At 40.2% G+C, this 19,312-nt stretch overlaps 1 protein-coding gene across 1 annotated transcript in view; it reads right to left on the bottom strand.

Moving 5' to 3' along the window:
• The window catches only part of LOC102983289 (uncharacterized), a 56,632-nt gene that overhangs the window by 2,165 nt on the left and 35,155 nt on the right, over nt 1–19,312 (bottom strand). The window contains 5 exon segments of the mRNA XM_028494721.1: nt 310–474; nt 10,320–10,713; nt 10,875–10,924; nt 11,649–11,779; nt 12,351–12,462. Of these exon segments, the coding sequence (XP_028350522.1) occupies nt 11,732–11,779; nt 12,351–12,462 (160 nt within the window). The 3' untranslated portion in view covers nt 310–474; nt 10,320–10,713; nt 10,875–10,924; nt 11,649–11,731.

Consider the following 19,312-nt stretch of genomic DNA (forward strand, 5'->3'; position numbering starts at 1 on the left):
GGTTTAACCTGTAAATGTGAAATCAATCCGTTTGGAGGCAGTATATAATGGGACTTTCCCTTTGCCCTTCTGTCATTTATGAGGAAATATTTTAGTCCTGTCTTTCCAGGTATTAAGAGCTTCATAGTAATTAAATAGATGGGGGAAATCCTTTCACAATGTATATGTATATCAAATATAAAGTTGTTCACTTCAAATATATGACAATTTTATTCTTCAATTAGGCCTCAATAAAGCTGAAAAAAAAAAGAGCTTCATGGAATTTCAACTGAATATTGAAGGCAATTTTAATCACCTTTAATCACTTACCAATACCCTTAGTTCCTTCCCAGTCGCCTCTCAGAGGGTTAGGACTTAGAGGAAATTCAAAACGTGCTGGATAATTTCCAACTTAGCCAAACTGAAGAGGTAGGCCACAATGTCATGGAGAGGGGCTATCAGCTGTAGAGTTAGCTTTAAGGCTCTAAAAGCTACCTGTGGGTAAAATCAATACAAGGAAATAATTTTCAAGAAGCTTCTAAAGGGATATAAAAATATATGAGCATTGATTAGGAATAATATATTTAAACAAGAATATTTATATAAACATTTTCACAGTATAATACAGGATAATAGTTACAGGATAATATCTGAAAAAAAGAACAAGCCTTTTCATGAACTCAGGTTATATATGTCTTTGGACAAGGTAACTCCGGCCGGGGAATTAAAGCAAAGTGTTTCTCTTTGTTTAAAGCCATTGGAGGCCAAAAACACATCAAAATGTGTTTGTATGACTAACTATCAATGAATTACAAGGGTCACAAATAAATTCCTAGCAGGGACTTATATTCAGACAACATTGCCCTGAGGGAATACCTGTAAGCAAAACTTAACTACTTATCAACATAGTTTAAACACATGACTGAAAAACAAACAATGGATCATAAATATCAATATTCAGTGAAGGAAAAAAGAAAAATTATGATTTAACTGCAGCAGGTAGTAGTTTTATATATTTTTAGAAACCCTAAAAATTCTTCTGTGAATGAATGAAATAAAGGGTAATTCTATTTCTAATTTTTTGAGGAATCTCCATACTGTTTTCCATAGTGGCTGCACCAATTGACATTCCTACCAAAGGTGCACAAGTGTCCCCTTTTCTCCGCACCCTCACCAAGACTTGTTTTCTCTTGTCCTTTTTTATAATAGCCATCCTAACAGGTGTGAGGTGATATCTCATCATGGTTTTGATTTGCATTTCCCCAATGATTAGTGATACTGAGCACCTCTTCATTTATGTATTGGTCATTGGTATATCTCCTTTGGAAAAATGTCTGTTCAGGTCCTTTGACCATTTTAAAATCGGATTATTGGTTTAAAAATTGTTTTTCTTTGTTTTGTTTTTGCTTTTGCTATTGAGTTATATGAGTTCCTTACATATTTTAGGTATTATCCCCTTATCAGATATATAGTTTGCAAATATTTTCTCCCATTATGTAGGTTGCCTTCTCCTTTTGTTGATTTCTTTCTTTACTAGCAGAGATCTTTTAGTTTGATGTTATCCCACTTGTTTATTTTTGCTTTTGTTGCCTGTGCTCTTGTTGTTGTATCCAAAAAAACCATTGCCGGGCTTCCCTGGTGGCGCAGTGGTTGAGAGTCCGCCTGCCGATAGCCTGTGCTCCGCAACGGGAGAGGCCACAACAGTGAGAGGCCCGCGTACCGCAAAAAAAAAAAAAAAAAAAAAAATCATTGCCAAGACTGGTGTCAGAGCTTTTTCTGTTTTCCTCTCTGATTTTACGGTTTCCAGTCTTACAGTTAAGTATTTAATCCACCTGAAGTTAATTTTTGTGATTGGTGTAAGATAGGGATTCAGTTTCATTCTGTTGTATGTAAAATTACCATATGATCCAGCAATCCCACTTCTGAGTATATATCCAAAGGAAATAAAATCAGTATATCAAGGAGATTATTCATACTTCCATGTAGCATTACTCACAATAGCCAAGATATGGAAACATCCTAAGTGCCCAGTGGATGGATAAATGGATAAAGAAAACATCACACACACATGCATGCAAACATACAGGAATATTATTTAGACATAAAAAAGAAGAAAACATTGCCATTTACAACAACATGGGTAAACTTGGATGACATTATGCTAAGTGAAATAAGCCAGACAGAGAAAGACATACACTGTATGATCTCATTCATATGTGGAATCTAATAAAAATGAAAAGGTCAAACTTATAGAAAGGTGGTTGCCAGGGGATGGGGGAGATGGGCTGATGTTGGTCAAAAGGTACAAACTTTATTTATAAGATAAATAAGTTCTGAGGATCTAATGTACAGCATGGTGACTATAGTTAACAACACTATTTTATACTTGAAATTTGTTGAGAGTTAGACAAGCATTCTCACCTCCAAAAAAAATGGTAACTATGTGAGGTGATAAATGTATTAATTAGCTTAACTGTGGTAATCATTTCACAACGTATATGTATATCAAATAATCATGCTGTACACTTTAAATATATACAATTTTATTTGTTAATTACACCTCAATAAACCTGGGGGGAGAAAAGAAAGGGTAAGAAATCTAAATTGCTAAACAGGTTTTCACTTACAAAGAAAAATCAGAATGTTCCCAAATTGCCATTTTCAACATTGCGTTTTATTTAACTAATACTTGAATGCTTTATGTATTTCTATATCTACTCTTTTTTAATGGTCACCCTCTATCAGTAAATGAGGTACTTAGAGGAACCCCTCAAAAAACAGGAACCAGCTAATGACTGTGATTAAGTGCGATCTCAACCTCTCCTTAGTTTCAGTGCATCAGGGTGCGGTTTTCTTGGCGTTGTGGAGGAAATTAAGGATTAATAAGGAATGTCGGAAGCTCCAATTAGTGTTCAGTAATGACCATGGAGAAACAGAACTATGAAATAATGAGGCACAAGGGAAAATATAATAAAGCAGGCAAAAACATGAGGAGCTGTGAGATTTCAGTTATTAGGTGTCCTGAAAAAAAAAACAAGAGATAGTCTCTGAAATTGATATATTTAACTGTGGGACATAAAAACAGCCAATTTCCATTCTGGCACACATAAAAAAGTACAAACCTTTTCAGGCAGAGTTTTGAACATAATCAGCACTTCAGAAGGATGGGGTATGAACCATAAATTGAGGAAGACTTTCCCGTCAGCAGGCAGCAAACATCGCGGCCAGGGCTGAAAACTCCTGCGGCATGAGAAGAAAACTCCAGGAGTACAGCATTTCTCTTTCTAAAAGGGGCGTCTGGCATGAACTTATACCACCGCCCTCCAGCCACAGCCCCAGAGCCCACGTTGTGGTGACACACATACCCAGCGTCTAAGCCCAAGGGCAGCAGCCCTCCTTTCCAGGCTGCTCACAAGTGGCTACAGTTATAAATAACTCAACAGAAGAGCAGTTGGGCTGGTTTTAGCTTCAGCTGTTATCGGGAGGAAGGAGTGGGCACAGGGGGAGGGAAAGGTGTAATAAGAAAGGAAGCGGAGGACATAAATTAAGTGCCAGAACCATACCTGGGGTGACATTTTCGCACTTAATTCTTACGGCAACCTTGGGATGTTCCTATGTCGTTCCTGTTTCACAGATGAGAAAACTGAGGCCCTAGCAGGCTACGTAGATCTTTCCTATCCAGCTCCTAAGAGATGAAGTTGAGATTTAAGCGCAGGTCTGTCTAGTTCTAGAATCCAAACTCTGGAAACCAGCCTCTATTTTCCTTCTCTCCCCACCACGTTTCCTGCCAGGTTCTCTAGACTCTAGCCCTCTTTCCCTTCTTTCTCCTTTCTTCCTCCTCCAAATACTTTATCATTTCTTAGGCAGCAGTATTGCTATCTCTTCATTACTGGTTTACATACAAATACATAATTCATATATGTCTGGTGTAAGGATTCACACAAGCCCAGGTACCCACCCCACTACCTGGCCTGGGAAACAGAATGTCTCCAGCTCCCCTGAAGCCCTTCCACAGCTCCAGAGTCCCAACTTGGTCCACCTTGGCTGACAGTGCCTCAGGGCACCTCAGTCAAAAAAGGCAAGAACTGAACTCCTCACCCCCACCTGCACCCCGATCACGGGCTTCCTCCTGTGTTAAAAGAAACACAACCCACAAGTCCTCAAAACCAGAAACCAGGGAGTCTTTTTTTTGTTGGGGGGGTACGCGGGCCTCTTACTGCTGTGGCCTCTCCCGCTGCGGAGCACAGGCTCCGGACGCGCAGGCTCAGCGGCCATGGCTCACGGGCCCAGCCGCTCCGCAGCATGTGGGATCTTCCCAGACCGGGGCACGAACCCATGTCCCCTGCATCGGCAGGTGGACTCTCAACCACTGCACCACCAGGGAAGCCCAGGGAGTCATTTTTAGATGCTTCCTTCTTTATCCCTCAGGTCCTATTGATCCCATTGCTCTCTTGTACCCAGTTTCCATTCCCACTCCATTGTCTATAGCAAGGACTCTCAATGGGAGGGTCTCACCTTCTAGGGAGCCTTTTGGAAATCATAGGGGCATTTTTTGACTGTCATTATTTCTGGGTCCTTAGGAGAGACTCAGATGACCCTTTCCATTTCTTAAAGTAAAATGTAATTCATTTTAACTGAGGGCTGAATGTTTTCGATATCAAACATTCTGAATATGAAACTATTTAAATTACTAAAACTCTGCTTGGAGTAGTCTCAAGTCTCAGGGTTTTAATCAGGTAATTTGAAGCTCAGGAACAAAGTATGGTGGTGTTAGTTTGGAGAACTTCTCTTATTTCAGCAACCACAAAGTCAGACTATCCTGTCCTGGAGTAGGTCAAAACCAGCTTAAGCTCGTCTTATCTCTATTATTTGTTTGAAGGTGCCCCAAGGAAACACTGACTATCAACAATAAAAAGTCATAAGGCCCGTGTCTGAGCACACAGGTCTGTGGGCCATGGGGCTGGCAGCAGTGTGGCTGAACTCAGTCTTGGCCTCTGAGAAGCACATGTGTTCCTGGAGCCACAGGACCCTCTACCAAATGTTATCCTTTCCTTCTCATCTGTTATTTCCTGCCATTTCTACCCCTGCCTGCAGCAGGTAGCCCTCTACTGAAGGGGGAAAGAGAGGGCAGCAGAAAGCTTTAGGTGCTCAGTGCAGGAGCAAAGCCTGGTTCTCAGCCCTGCAAGGAGGATTCTTCCCCGCTTGTGACGCCCCACCAACTCAGTGGCCTGACAATTCCTTGACCTGCTCAACATCACCCCCTTCACCTCCATTCTCCTTCACCGCCCACTCCAGGGCCACACTCCAGACCTTATCATCACCTGGAACCATATCACCTCTAAAGACTTAAACTCAAATATCCTACTTTCCAGCTCAACCTTTTATTCTTCCAGTTTTCTCACTCATTCACTCCCACTAAACCTCCTTCATCCCCACAAAATATGTTCCTTGACGTCATCCAGCCCTGTGGCCTCCCCTTCCATCTGTCAGTTCCATTCTGACCCCTACTACTCCCTTCCCTACCCACACTAGGTCTCACAGCCAAGCACATGAACTACTCTCCCACCAGCACCTTCAGTTCTCTGCTTTTTTGTACTCCTGACCCACTTATCTAGCAAAACCCCAGCTCTGGATCCCTCTAGCTAGTCTGCTTTCTGCTTCTAGTTGCATGCTGCTGAGCACAGCTAGAGGAAATCACACCGCTAATTGCATTGATGCAACAACAAATAAATGGTTTCCAGCCTGAGCTGTGTCATGACAGGGAAAATTGGTTTTCTTTCCTTTGATCAGCTCTCATGTCCATTTCCTTTTCCAACAACTCCAAGTCTTCCTTAAGCCTCATACCAAATTCCTAGCAGCAGATGGATGACATGGTCTGTTATTTCATAATTGAATTAAATGGGCTGGAACTGCCCCCACTTCCTGTGGGGTCACTCTCCCCTCCCCATCCTCCCTTTCAAACCAAGGTCAAAGGCACAGGCACACACACAGGATATGAAGTGAAGACAATCTCTGCCCTCAAGGATCTTACATTCCAGAGGCAGCTAGACCTGCGAGCATGACGCTATGATAGAAGCATGGAGGAATGGAAGTATGTGAAAGTGGAAAACATCCAGAATAAGAAGCATCTGAGACTTGTTGGGAGACCAAGGGAAGAAATTCACAACAGGGGCTTCTGAGCTGTGATTCATTATCTCCCCCTCCATATCTCTCCTCTTAATGGCATTACCATTCTTTTTTTCCTCCATTATAAAATGTGATAAAACATACATAAAATTTACCATTTTAACTGTTTTTAAGTGCACATTTCAGTGGCATGAAGTACATTAACACTGTTGTGCAACCATCACCACCATTTATGTCCAGAAAAAATTTTTTTCCATATTCCAAAACCGAAACTCTGTACCCATTAAACAACAGCAACGCTGCCATCTTTTTATTCACCCAAGCCAGAGACTCTGGGTGACATCCTAGACTCCTCTTCCTTCTCCTCACTCAGTTCTGCATTAAATCTAGCACCTGGCCTAGCTGATTTCACTTCCTAAACATCTCCTGTCTGTACAGTTTTAGTAGGTCCCTAAATGGTTGCTGACAATCATTTGCCCCCTTCTCCCTGTTTGTTGAAGGACAAATGGCAGACTTCTGGATCTTGCCCTTCGTGCTGTACATTCTGCTTCCCCAACTCATCCTCACATACCTTGGACAGGAGCCACTGGGAGGTCCACATGCTGTCTCTTATCTCTGTGCCATTACACATGCAGGTCTCCCAGCTTGAACTGAATTTCTTTTCCTTGTGCACCTGCAACACTAGTCATCCTTCAAGACCCAGGTTAAGTGTCTCCTCTTCCCTGAAGCCCACCTAGCTCCTCATCCCCACCTCCCTGCTCCTTCAGATAATACTGAATATTTCCTGGTGAGTGCTTTCATACTACTTTAATTTTATTCTTTATCACAACGTACTGTAATTGCCTATTTCCCCTTGCCTGAAGGGAAAGAACCATGTCTAATTCATTGCTATACAGTGCTTGGCACCAAGGCTACCATGTACTGTTCAGATTGTGCCCTGAGGCAACCAGCAGTGGCTGAGATCCAGCCTATACTTTACTTGCCAAGCTCTGCACCCTGGCATGGGGCTACCCCTGCCCGGGGGAAACCGTGCTTTCTTCTAATCCGCATAAAGCAGCAGTATGGCATATTGGTGGATCTGGCTGTCACACAGTAAGGGCTTGAATGTTAGTGTTCTCTTTCTGTGCCTTCCTCGCTCCTCTATCAGCCAGCGCCATGGCTCCTGGGAGTGTGGCCAAGTGTCATCCCAGTCTCCAGACTCCAGTCTCCTCTAGAGCCATGAGGGACATAGAGCCCTCAAGGGGCATCATTCTTTGGAGGAGAGCTTCCCTTGGTTCCTCTTCTATTCAGGTTCTGGTTTAGGGGCAGGGTGTCTCTGCTAAAACTAAACAGTATGTTACAGCCTTTAAGGATTAAGTAGCATCTTAGAATTTTAAACCTACAGAATTTATGGGGCTCTTCTAGTCAAGGGGATGGCAAACACAAGCAGGGAGGCCTCCTTTCTCCCTTTCCTTGACCATGGTATGACATTGCCAATCAATCACAACAATCTCACAAGCTTGGGATGTCTTAGAATCCTCAGCAGGACACTAATACAGCAGGACACAGAATTGACATTTAAAATAAAACATTTCTTATCCTTGATCTAACACAACTCCTTATTTTAGGAATAAGGTGAGAACCTCTGTTCTCCATGACCCTCATTCCTCAACTCTGTCCCTTTATCTCTAGTTAATCTTGACCTGGGATGATTCCCACTGATCATTTCATGAACATTCTTAGATGGCTCCCTTCCCAGCAAGTCTTTCCTGAGCAGTCCTAGACAATTTAGCACTCTAAATTGTCTAGACAATTTAGACAATTTAGCACTAAGAAACTTAGCATGTTTAACTTCAGAGAGCTGCTTCAATCTCCTCACTTATTTGATGGAAAGTTGAAGTCCAGAGATTGAAGAAAAGTGATTTGCCCGAGACCTCAGAACAACTTATGACTGAGCCAGGTAAAGTCCAACATTCTAATTCTAGGGCCATGGCTCTGTTATACCTTCTTGTGGCTGAGGTTCATTTCTTATTAATACTCAATGCATGGAATCATAGACTTTGGAGTTAGGGTTAGGGTTAGCGTTAGAATTATATACAGTACCTTTTCCAAACTTTCACAGAAGACAGAACTTTCTTTCTCCATGCTCCATTTCATGTGAGTGTATTAAAAGGGACATGTTAAAATCTAGAGATTTTAGGAAGCAGGAGATGGGTGTAGTGGAGAATTGCTGAATCTGTATCAGTTGCTGTTCATCCACTGCCTGACTATATGACTTGGGCTCTGGGTGGGCACTCCCTTTGCTCACACTTTCCTAGACCAAAGCCCTGTCCTGAAATGATCACAATACTGACCAGACGATTTAGGGCTCTAGCCTCTCCCCCTTAAATGACTGTTTCCCTTAATCTTTAGGTAACACACATCATCTACAAAACAAAAACAAAAACAAAACAAAAAAACAAACAAAACAAAACCAATAACAGAATAGAGCAAAACCTGCAAGTTGGTGAGATTTTTTTTTCCCTCTCTACATCCTGACCTCCTTATTTGGTGGCTGCAAATAAAACAGATCAGAAACCAAAATAGACTTCCTTAATCCATTTATCCTAAATAAAAATGTAGTGAACTCACGGTTAGAGTTCTGTCAACTATTTTTAAAATTTGATCCAAATGTAGATTGGGTTTATAAATGGTTGACATGGCTATTGGGTGGATGAGAAAATGGAACTAAGAAGTCTTAGAGGATTATCCTGTGATGTTTTTATATGAAAGAAAGATGCACTTCAGCCTCACTGGGCAATAGATGTCCAGTCAAACTTTCAGCAAAATTATCAGTCTCCTGAGGTATTTTTTGCCCTGCTTCTCTCTCTAATGCATTCTTCCATTAGGTAAATCCTGAATTTTACCCAAGTGAATGTACTGGCTGGGCTCATGAGACAAAACACTGGTAATCCACAAACTGGTCACCTTATAACTATCAAGGTCAGATTGGCCACTATTTTGATAGCCAGCTATCAGTCAGCCAAGGGCAGAGACTCAACTTCTTTGATTCTCTAGCATTCTCTAGTCTGTTCTATCATCACCTTTTCCTTGGTGAACTCCAACTTACCTGTCACCTCTTCTTTGACTTTCTCCCTGAGGCTAGAGTTCAACACTTCCTCTTTTGTGTCCTCACAGGACTTTCACATAACTCTAACATGTTATCTTTGACATCTTTGAAGTGACTTGTTCGTTTATAGAGATTTCCTCCACTAGACTGAATTTATTGCCAGAGTCAAAATGACTTATTCACCTTTGTAACTCCAGTATACATAACAAAGCTTGGTACTAAGTAAGCACTGAACAAATAATGGTTGAATAATCCATGAATGATAAGTGAGTGAAAGAGTGGTCTGATACAAATGGTCTTTCAATTCCCTTCCATCTTTCTGTTCTGTGATCATATTTATTATTACTCTTACTCAGAACTAAACTCTGTGGCACGCCAAAAGGGAAAGAGTAAGGAAGGAAGGCAGCTCACCCTATAGGGTGTAGGGTGTTTTTGCTCCCTCTTGGAGGCTGTGTAACTGTGTAATACCCCCCTTTTTTTTTTCCTCAAAGGAAACTTGGTCACTTACAGCACAGGTATGCCAACTCCTCCATCCAAATGAGTGAACTCTAGGTAGGCTGAATTACGAACATCTGGAAAACTGCATAAGGCATGATAAGGAGGTATGGAAGCAGCTCCACTCTTATCACTTAATATCATTCTACATATATATTTTTTTCTCTATCAGTGAAGTACGGAAGGACACTGATTTATACAAAGCACTGGAGTATCACTGTTTTGTTTTGTTTTGTTTTTTCCTGAATATTTCTTCTACTCCACTGAGTAAAATATTTGAAGCCAGAAACAGTGCAAGATTAAGTTTACTTATTTGTTTGCTTATTTTAGATGCTGGCCTATGTAAAAGGGTGTGACTGATGAAAATCTCTGTGTACTCCAGGGGTAAACAAAACTTCATAGATTGAAAAAGCAGTCAAACAGCCCATAAACAAAGAACTCCTTTTGTGTTCAAATACAAACATACACTTATTCTTGGAGTGTTAGCTCTTTCTTTTCCCCTTCTGGACCAGAAGATCAAGGTTAAATACGTTAAAGGGAGCAAGATTTCCATACCAAACTTAACAAACCTCTCCCCTAGGAGAAGTGGGATGGGGAGGGGGAATAACAAGCTCTAAAGAAAATTCTGCACCTGGGGTCAGTCTTGAGGCCCTCCTTGTAGTCCCTCGACCCCTTCTTTTCTTGTGGTTGTCCCACCATGAAAAAGGTATCTCTGATGGTTGGGAAATCGTCCAGCAGTGCTCTCAGGCTGTTGCAGTATGCCATGATCTGCCCCCGAAGAGCACAGTGAGACATGTGGCGGTTGAATCTAAAATGTCAGAAGAAGAGATGATGTGCAGAGGTGAACCTAAGTTGTTCCATCTCTCACGGAAGTTCCAGGACATAAGTCCCTGGAGACTTTTCAAAGAGAAAGAGGACCTCTGTCAAGAAGAAACTTCTGTCTTGGTCAGGTTGCTATTGTCTGAAGGCAGAGACATGGATCTCTTCCAAGTGCCTCTTAGCCGTCACTTCTGATACTGCTTCCTCTGTGTGTCAGAAGACAGTTTAATTTGCTTTTATCCAGTAGGACTGTGGCTTATTTAAACACAAACCAGCTGATTAATTGTATGGATTTCTGTATAATACTGCTGTTTATTGAGTTCAGAGTCATAATTCAGCATGTGTAGTTCACATATACTATACTTACTTCTGGCAATATTCAACTATAACGTCTCTCTTGACTTTCCCAATTTCATCCTGTGATAAAAGAGAACGACAGTTTTCCTATTAGACAGTTGGCTATAAGAATTCCCCAAGCTAATACATCTATACAAACTTATAGCTAACTTAAAGCACGAGAAGGCCACACAGCTGAGATATTCTTTCTGAAGGTCAACCTACTGGGAGATATTCCTCTGTGGGTCTTTCCTACTCCAGCACATCTTGTGAGTATGCCAAGAATTCAAGGCCCTTACCACTCTTTACCTGAACCATTTCTCAGGGTTATGTTTGCAGAGAGCAGTCTGGAGGGATGAGGTAACATCTCTCTCTAGAAAAAAGAGCAGGTGGATTCCTAAGCTCAATGTTACTCAACTGTGACACAAAACTGCATGTACCTCAGCTCCTCCATGTTGCCCCTGTGGGACCTGGGAGGCAAAAGGAAATGGCACAAACATGAGGCTCATGAGGCTGGCTCTGCTATGAGTAACAAAGTTCTTTGTCTCTGACCTAGGAGTCTTGTGTCCTCTGCCAGCATCCTCAGAACAGTAACAGGCTAACTTATTAGCTTATAAGTAGGCTAAAATCCCAGACCTTGACAAAACTGACAATTATATTGTCTGAACCCTTTCTAATCTGATAGGCATTGGATATTCCTGAAGGGCAGTTAATGAGCTAATATACTTTTCACTTGGTCAATATTTTTGAATATTTTAGTTAAAAAAGTAATTTACTTATCAAAGTAATTTACTTAATTACTTACCAAAAGGAGTCCTTTGCCCCCATTATTGCTCAGCAGTAATCTAGAAGGTCTAGCCTCCATCATATCCAATTTGTAGAACTTGATTAGGTAAATTGAAGTCCCTCCTTTTCAGTCACAGGTATGGACAAAGCCTAGAGATTGTGAACCTTGTCATTTCATTCCCAAATAACTATATATTAGCCTAAGGACTTCTTCATCAAAAAATTAATGAAAAATGAAATAATATCCATAAAATTAAGCAACACTTTTAATTGACAAAGGTTTGAATTTCATAATACTTCTCAAAAGATTAGGTTAGTATAAAACTGTTTAATAGAAACATGGTGGTAGTGTCTGAAAAACCAAGATAACAGGTGAATTTGATGGCAAGAGCCCTTGCACACCTTGTCTAAACCCCCTAAGCACCTGTGGGTCACTCAGGAGTTGTCAAATGTTCCAGAGCAGGTGTTGAAACTAGTTCTGCTTAGAAAGCGACAAAACAAAATGTGCCCTTGGAAAAATGCACATATTTTAAAAACTAGACTGCAATTAGCTTGAATTCCTTCCTTTCTATTTCTTATTGAACTCTCTTTTTCATTTCTTTATATTTTCAATAGTTCCATCCAAAAAGGCTGAAAGCAACAGGTTCCAAGTTAAGAATTTTTATTCGCTCAAATGTAAAAGATGATGTAATCTTTAGGGAGCCCTTCTTACTACACTCACGAGGTTCTTCATTCTGTCAGCCATGGCTTGTTTCCTGAGGAGGAAGGTGTTCAGCATCATGTCCCGCAGCCCCACCTTTTCTAGTTGAATAGACACGAAAGCTTCCAGAGCCCTGACAAGTGAACAGAGACATGTGAGCCCAAGGCAGGAGGTAAATGGACATATAACAATAAGACTCTGGTGGACAGGAACACCTAGGGCTGCATACTGCGACTGCAGCAGGAGATCAGGTGGCTCTGTTTCTGTGGTTCTTACCTGCTCCAAGTGTTTCTCTTATATTCACTGGGGATGCTGATATGTCACCATCCTTGTTGGGGACCCCTATGTGCCTGAAGCATGCATCGTCAGTCCCTCCTCACTCCCAAACTTCATAGCCTGGCCCAGTGTCTGTACTTCCAAGGTCCCTTTGTGCCCTCCTGGTCTGAACTGTAGGGGTACCTGGACTGAAGTGGCCTCCTAAGGGTCCTCTTGACTAGACACATTGGTCTTAAATCTCCCATCCACACATTGGGAATGTGAATTTAGAGCACTCAAACTCTGGCCATGTGTCAGATTAATGGCATATTGAGGAGTAGAGTAGCTTTGCCTGTTATTTTTTTTTCATTCTAAATTTGCCAGAATTAGACTGGAGTCTCATTGGTATGCCTCAATAAAATATTCAGAGTATTCATAATTATTACAGAATACAAATCTCGTATTCTGTAATACAAATTATTACAGAATATGAGATCAAGATATAATAGGGAAACCCTGGTTTATAGATATATGTCTGTAGAGGCCGTGCCTCTCTGACAATGTACCATTCTATTATTCTAAGGAATGGAAAAACCCTTGTTAGAATAGTGAGGGTAGTTCTGTGCTTTTCTGTTTAAGATAGATGTGGAAAATTTGGACATGCTCATATTCTTCTTCTTTATGTTCTACCCTCGTTGGAGTTTGAAAAATATAGAGAGAGGGAAGAAGGAGGGGAAGAAGGGAAGAGAAAGAGAAAGGAGAAGAGGGAGAAGAGAAAAGAGTCTGAAATTAGGAACCGTTGACTCTCCTTCATAGACTGGAGCATATTAGAAGGAGCTGAGCCTTCTCAGTGTTTTATAACGTTTTCAAACAAGGTCTTAAAAATTTAACACATGCTGGTGACTCTGGGAGTTTACGCATCCTTCAGTCCCATAATACTGCTATTAACCGACTTGGAAAAGGATACTTTTGTTATTATAAACAACCCTTCACCGCCACCCCCATGCAGTACCTTTTGGTAGCCTGAAATCTTTCTGAAGGATGAATAAGTGTGTCTGGGACTTTTGGAATTGTGGCTAACAGCATGCTTTCTTTGCCATTCACAATTCTGGAATTTCTTCTTCTGGTTGGACCCATTCCACTATGATTTCTCAGACCTGAGAAACTTACTTCCTAAAATATTTCAAACCAAAGTGAATTAAATTTGTTGGATTTGTTAAGTCCTGTGGTACTGACTGTAAAATTATCTCACAGCCATAACTGCCCCCAAATACATGTAAATGGCTGGATACACTGGGGGTGGTAACTGCCCCCAAATACATGTAAATGGCTGGATACACTGGGGGTGGGAGGGAGTGGAAAGGAGAGAAGAGAAGGGGAGGAGAGGAGAGAGTAAGGGAGCAAACGGAAGAGAGATACCATTTTGCACAATGAAGGGGTGAGGCACTAAGTGTGACTATTTCCAGAATAGCGTTGTCTAAGGTGCTCTGAGAAAAAACTCTCCATTTTACAAGGTGGCTAGTTGGAGTGCTTTGTATAGTGGTCTCTCAAGAAATACAGCTGATGAACTTCATGGCTGCAAGATCTGAAAAATCATCTCAGGGTGCCCATTCTTGTATAGCCTAAGCAGATGGAGGTGGGCTGTATATGCTGCCCTGCACAATGTAATAATGAGGGAGGGAGAGGTGGAGGGAGGGTGGGGAAGGAAGAGGGGGAAGAAAAAAAGGGAAATCTGTATCTTCCAATATTCCTATTGGTTATGGAACTACAGGGCATGATGGATGGAATTCTTTTACATTTTTCTAAAATACTAACTAAGAAAAATATTAAGCCTTCAAAGGAAAGACTATTCTTCTTCAAAGAAATAAGTTCTCCATAGCTGAATTACTGAAGGACACTTAAGGAAAATAAGACAAAAGAAAAAAATCTTGGGTTAAAAAGGCTAAAGTTTCCATCTTGATTTTTTCTGAAGACTCTTGGGCTATCCCAGTCTCCTGGAAATAGTAGAATATACCAGTTCAGAAGACTCAAGAGGCCTTTGAAAGGCTATGAGTGAGCTAAGAGGGAAGAAAATAAGCTCTGTAATCAGATCCTAGTGCTGACACTCAGCTGGTGATCTTGGCTCTGTTCCCTAACCTTTCAAAACCTGTTTCCTCACCTAGAAAAAGGGGATGATGTCCCCCATCTCCTAGGGTTGCTGAGAGGATCCATGAGCTCAGGTACATCCATCACTTAGCTCACTGCCTTGCCTGGACCATAGAAGCTGCTAAGTGGAACCCTTAAATCCTTGATTCCCTCAAGTTACACTCAAAATCTCAACCATGACCATCTTTTGTTTCTATTTTCACTTTCTTCCTTTTTTCCAGTCCCTTCCTACAAATATGATTACATCTATTTTATTCTTAATTCTCCGACCCCTCGAGCTTCCTCTTCAATTCTGACCCAACTTTTTAAAGAGTTATTATGGACTAAATGCTTGTGTCTCCCCCTAAATTCTTACATTGAAGCCCTAACCCCCAGTGATGGTATTTGGAAATGGGGCCTTTGGGAGGTAATTAGGGTTAGATGAGGTCATAAGGGTGGGGCCCGAATATGATAGGGCTGGTGTCCTTATAAGAGGAGGAAGAGACACCAGAACTTTCTCTCTCTCTGCCTTGTGAGGACAGTGAAAATGCAGACAGCTGCAAGGAAGAGAGCTCTCACTAGAAGTTGATCATGTTGGCTCCTTGATCTTGGACTTCTAGTCTCCAGAACTATGAAAAAATAAATTTCTGTTGTTTAAGCCACCCAGTATATGGTATTTTGGTATGGCTGCCCCAGCAGACTAATGCAGGAGCTGTAAATATACCCTACTTCTACATTTCTATCATTCTGTCACTCCTTAACTCTGGCAGTCTGGCTTTCACTCTAACCCCCTTAGAACTGCTCTCTCAGAGTCAGCAATGAACTTTTGAGAATATAAAATAGGCTCATTTTAATTCCTACTCTTCTGGTTCTTCCCTCTACATTTAACTCTATCAACTTCTTCCTCCTTTCCCTCTTCCTCCTTCACCTCTTCCTCTTCCTCAAAATAATTTTATTTAGGTATAATTGACATTCAATAAACAACACATACTTAAAGTGTACAGTTAGATAAGTTTGGGCATATGTATACAACTGTGAAACCATTACTGCAATCAAAATAATGACCAGAGTCATCCCTCCCACCCAGCCCCCTTCCTCAAGCAACCACTGCTCTGCTTTCTGCAACTATAGATTAGAATTCATTTCCTAGAATTTTATATAAATGAAATCATGCAGTATATATTCTTTTTTTGGTCTGGCTTCATCCATATTGTTGTATATGTCAATAATTCATTTCTTTGTATTACTGAGTAATACTCCATTGTACAAATATATCACAATTTGTTTGTCCATTCACCTGGTGATGGATATTTGGTTTTTTTCCAGTTCTTGGCCATTTTAAATAAAGCTGCTATAAACATTTACGTATGTCTTTGTATGGACGTGTGCTTTTATTTCTCTTAATACCTAGGAGTAAAATGGCTGAATCATATGGTAAATATATGTTTAACTTTCTAAGAAACTGCCAAACTGTTTTCCAAGGTAACTGACAATTTTGCATTCCCATCAGCAGTGTATGAGAGTTCCAGATCCTCCACATCCTGCCAAGACTCAGAATAGTTAGTTTAAATTTAACCATTCTAGTGGGTATGCAGTTGTTGCTCACTGGGGTTTTAATTGCATTTCTCTAATAACTAATGCTGTTGAACATTGTCTTAGGTGCTTATCTGCCATCCGTACATCTTCCTTGGTGACTCATTTCTTCTTGAAACACTCTCCATCTTTGGCTTTGATAACAGTAACAATTTTATTCTCTCTGTCTCTTTCCTTCCTTCCTCCTTTCCCTTCCTCTTGTTCCCTCTCGATGTCTCCATCATTTATTCCTCCTTACTATATCATTAGACCTCTCCTGTCCCACATTTGTAGAAGAGTATATAAATACACACACATATATATTACTATATATATTCACATATTCATATGTATATAAATAACCCTAATGCCTTCCTACCCCTCCTTGTGCTGTGAGTCTTTCCAGGCTATTACTCTAATGCCTTCCCACCCTGCTCTGTCCTCCTATCCAGTGACTTTTATCATTTGCTTCCTGGATGTATCTCAGGGAGTGACTTATAAGCCTCTCAACCTGGAAAACCCCACTTATATCTGTCTTACATATGGGTATTCTTCATAAGATTAAATTAACTGAATAGAAGATTCCATATCAACTACGCATGAAAACCACAGGTGGGGCCAAGCTGGGCTTCCCATTTTTTCCTAGTACTCATCTGCCCTTTCAAACTATGCTTGAGTATCTGAAGGGTCATCTCTACCAGTCAAAAAACTCATCCTTCAGGTTTTCCCAAATGCCCCCCACCACCACTCTGTGCTGCCCTTCCTGGCTCCCCAGATGTGACCTCTCTTTTATTTAAATTCCTTCTATAGCTTGTTGAACCTCTATTATTCCTTGTATTTGAACCACTTATGAGCCTCTCCCCCTTTTATACACCAGACATAAGTTCCTCAGGAGTATGAATCGTACCTCAGTATTATCTGATGAGCCTAACTTAAAGTAGGTACTGAATTAAGATTTGGGGGGTTGAATTCTTAAAAATCAATATAACTCACTCTATCCCTATTTTCTACTTCAGTATTTGATTTCTATCGGCATTAGTATTTGGCAGTAGAAGTGGGAATTGAGTATTCTGGCCATACTCATAAACTTATACTCTTTTATTAATATAAACAGTAAAAATAGAGAAATAGAGGCAAATAAATTGTGCTAAGTGGTAAATGTGGTGACCTATATAGAATTCATAAAGCTTAAAGAATGTTTAAGAACCATCTGGAAAGTTGACTTCCTAAAGTCATATTTTTAAAAAAAAATTATTTATTTTTGGCTGCACTGTGTCTTCATTGCTACGCGTGGGATTTTTCTAGTTGCGGTGAGTGGGGGCTACTCTTCGTTGCAGTGCGCGGGCTTCTCATTGTGGTGGCTTCTCTTTCTGTGGAGCACGGGCTCTAGGCACAAGGGCTTCAGTAGTTGTGGCGCACAGGCTTAGTTGCTCCACGGCATGTGGGATCTTCCCAGACCAGGGCTCGAACCCATGTCTCCTTCACTGGCAAGTGGATTCTTAACAACTGTGCTACCAGGGAAGCCCCTGTCATATTTAATTTTACACTTAAGTTACATTCACAAGTGTATACACACAAGAGAAAACTATACAGCTGTTTTTAAAAATGGGGGGAAAATCTCTATGAACTGATTTGGAGTGATTTCCAGGATATACTGTTAAGTGAAAAAAAAATGTCGAAGAGTATTACATACAGATAAAATCTGAAACCCCTTCATGATAAAATCATCAAAAAGCTAGGAACAGAAGGGAATGTCCTCAACCTGGTAAAAATTATCTAAGAAAAACTCATAGCTAACATCATACTTAATGGTTTAAGATTGAAAGATTTCCTCCTAAGATCAGGAATAAGACAATAATATCCACTCTCACCATTTCTATTCAACTTTGTACTAGAGGGTCTAGCTAGGGCAATTAGGCAAGAAAAAGTAATAAAAGGTATCCAGAATGAAAAGAGAGTGGTAAATTCATTTCTATTTGCAGATGACATAATCTTTTATATAGAAGATCTTAAGGAATACATACATATACACACAAGTAAACTATTTACAAGTTTAGAAAGGTTGCAAGACAAAAGATCAACTGTATTTCTATATACTAGTAATGAACACTGAAAATGAAATTAAGAAAACAATTCCATTTACAATAATATAAAAAAGATTAAAATATTTTGGATTAATTTAACAAAAGAAATACAGAACTTGTACACTGAAAACTATAAAAAATTGTTGAAAGAAATTAAAGAAGACATAAATAAATGAAAAGACTTCCCATGTTCATTGATTAGAAGACTTAATATTGTTAAGATGGCAATAGTACTCACACTGATCTACAGATTCAATGCAATCCCTGTCAAAATCCCAAATGGCTTTTTTTTTTTTTTTTGCAGAAACTGACAAGCTGATCCTAAAATTCATATGAAAATGCAAGGGACCCAAAATAGATGAAGCAATTTTGAAAAAGAAGAACAAAGTTGGAAGACTCATACTTCTTAATTTCAAAACTTATCATAACTCTACAATAATCAAAAGACAGTGGTACTGGCATAAAAACAAACATACAGATCAATGGAATAGAATTAAGGGTCATTAAGTGATATACACAGGACATTCCATCTGAAAACAACAGAATACACTTTCTTCTCAAGTGCTCATGGAACATTCTCCAGGATAGATCATATCTTGGGTCACAAATCAAGCCTTGGTAAATTTAAGAAAACTGAAATCATATCAAGTATCTTTTCTGACCACAACACTATGAGACTAGATATCAATTACAGGAAAAAAACTGTAAAACATACAAAAACATGGAGGCTAAACAATATGCTAATAAATAACCAAGAGGTCACTGAAGGAATCAAAGAGGAAATCAAAAAATACCTAGAAACAAATGACAATGAAAACACGATGACCCAAAACCTATGGGATGCAGCAAAAGCAGTTTTAAGAGGGAAGTTTATAGCAATACAGTCCTACCTCAAGAAACAAGAAAAGTCTCAAATAAACAACCTAACCTTATACCTAAAGCAATTAG

Source organism: Physeter macrocephalus, chromosome 10 (genome assembly GCF_002837175.3).
Source record: "Physeter macrocephalus isolate SW-GA chromosome 10, ASM283717v5, whole genome shotgun sequence".
NCBI classification, from domain to species: Eukaryota; Metazoa; Chordata; class Mammalia; order Artiodactyla; family Physeteridae; genus Physeter; species Physeter macrocephalus.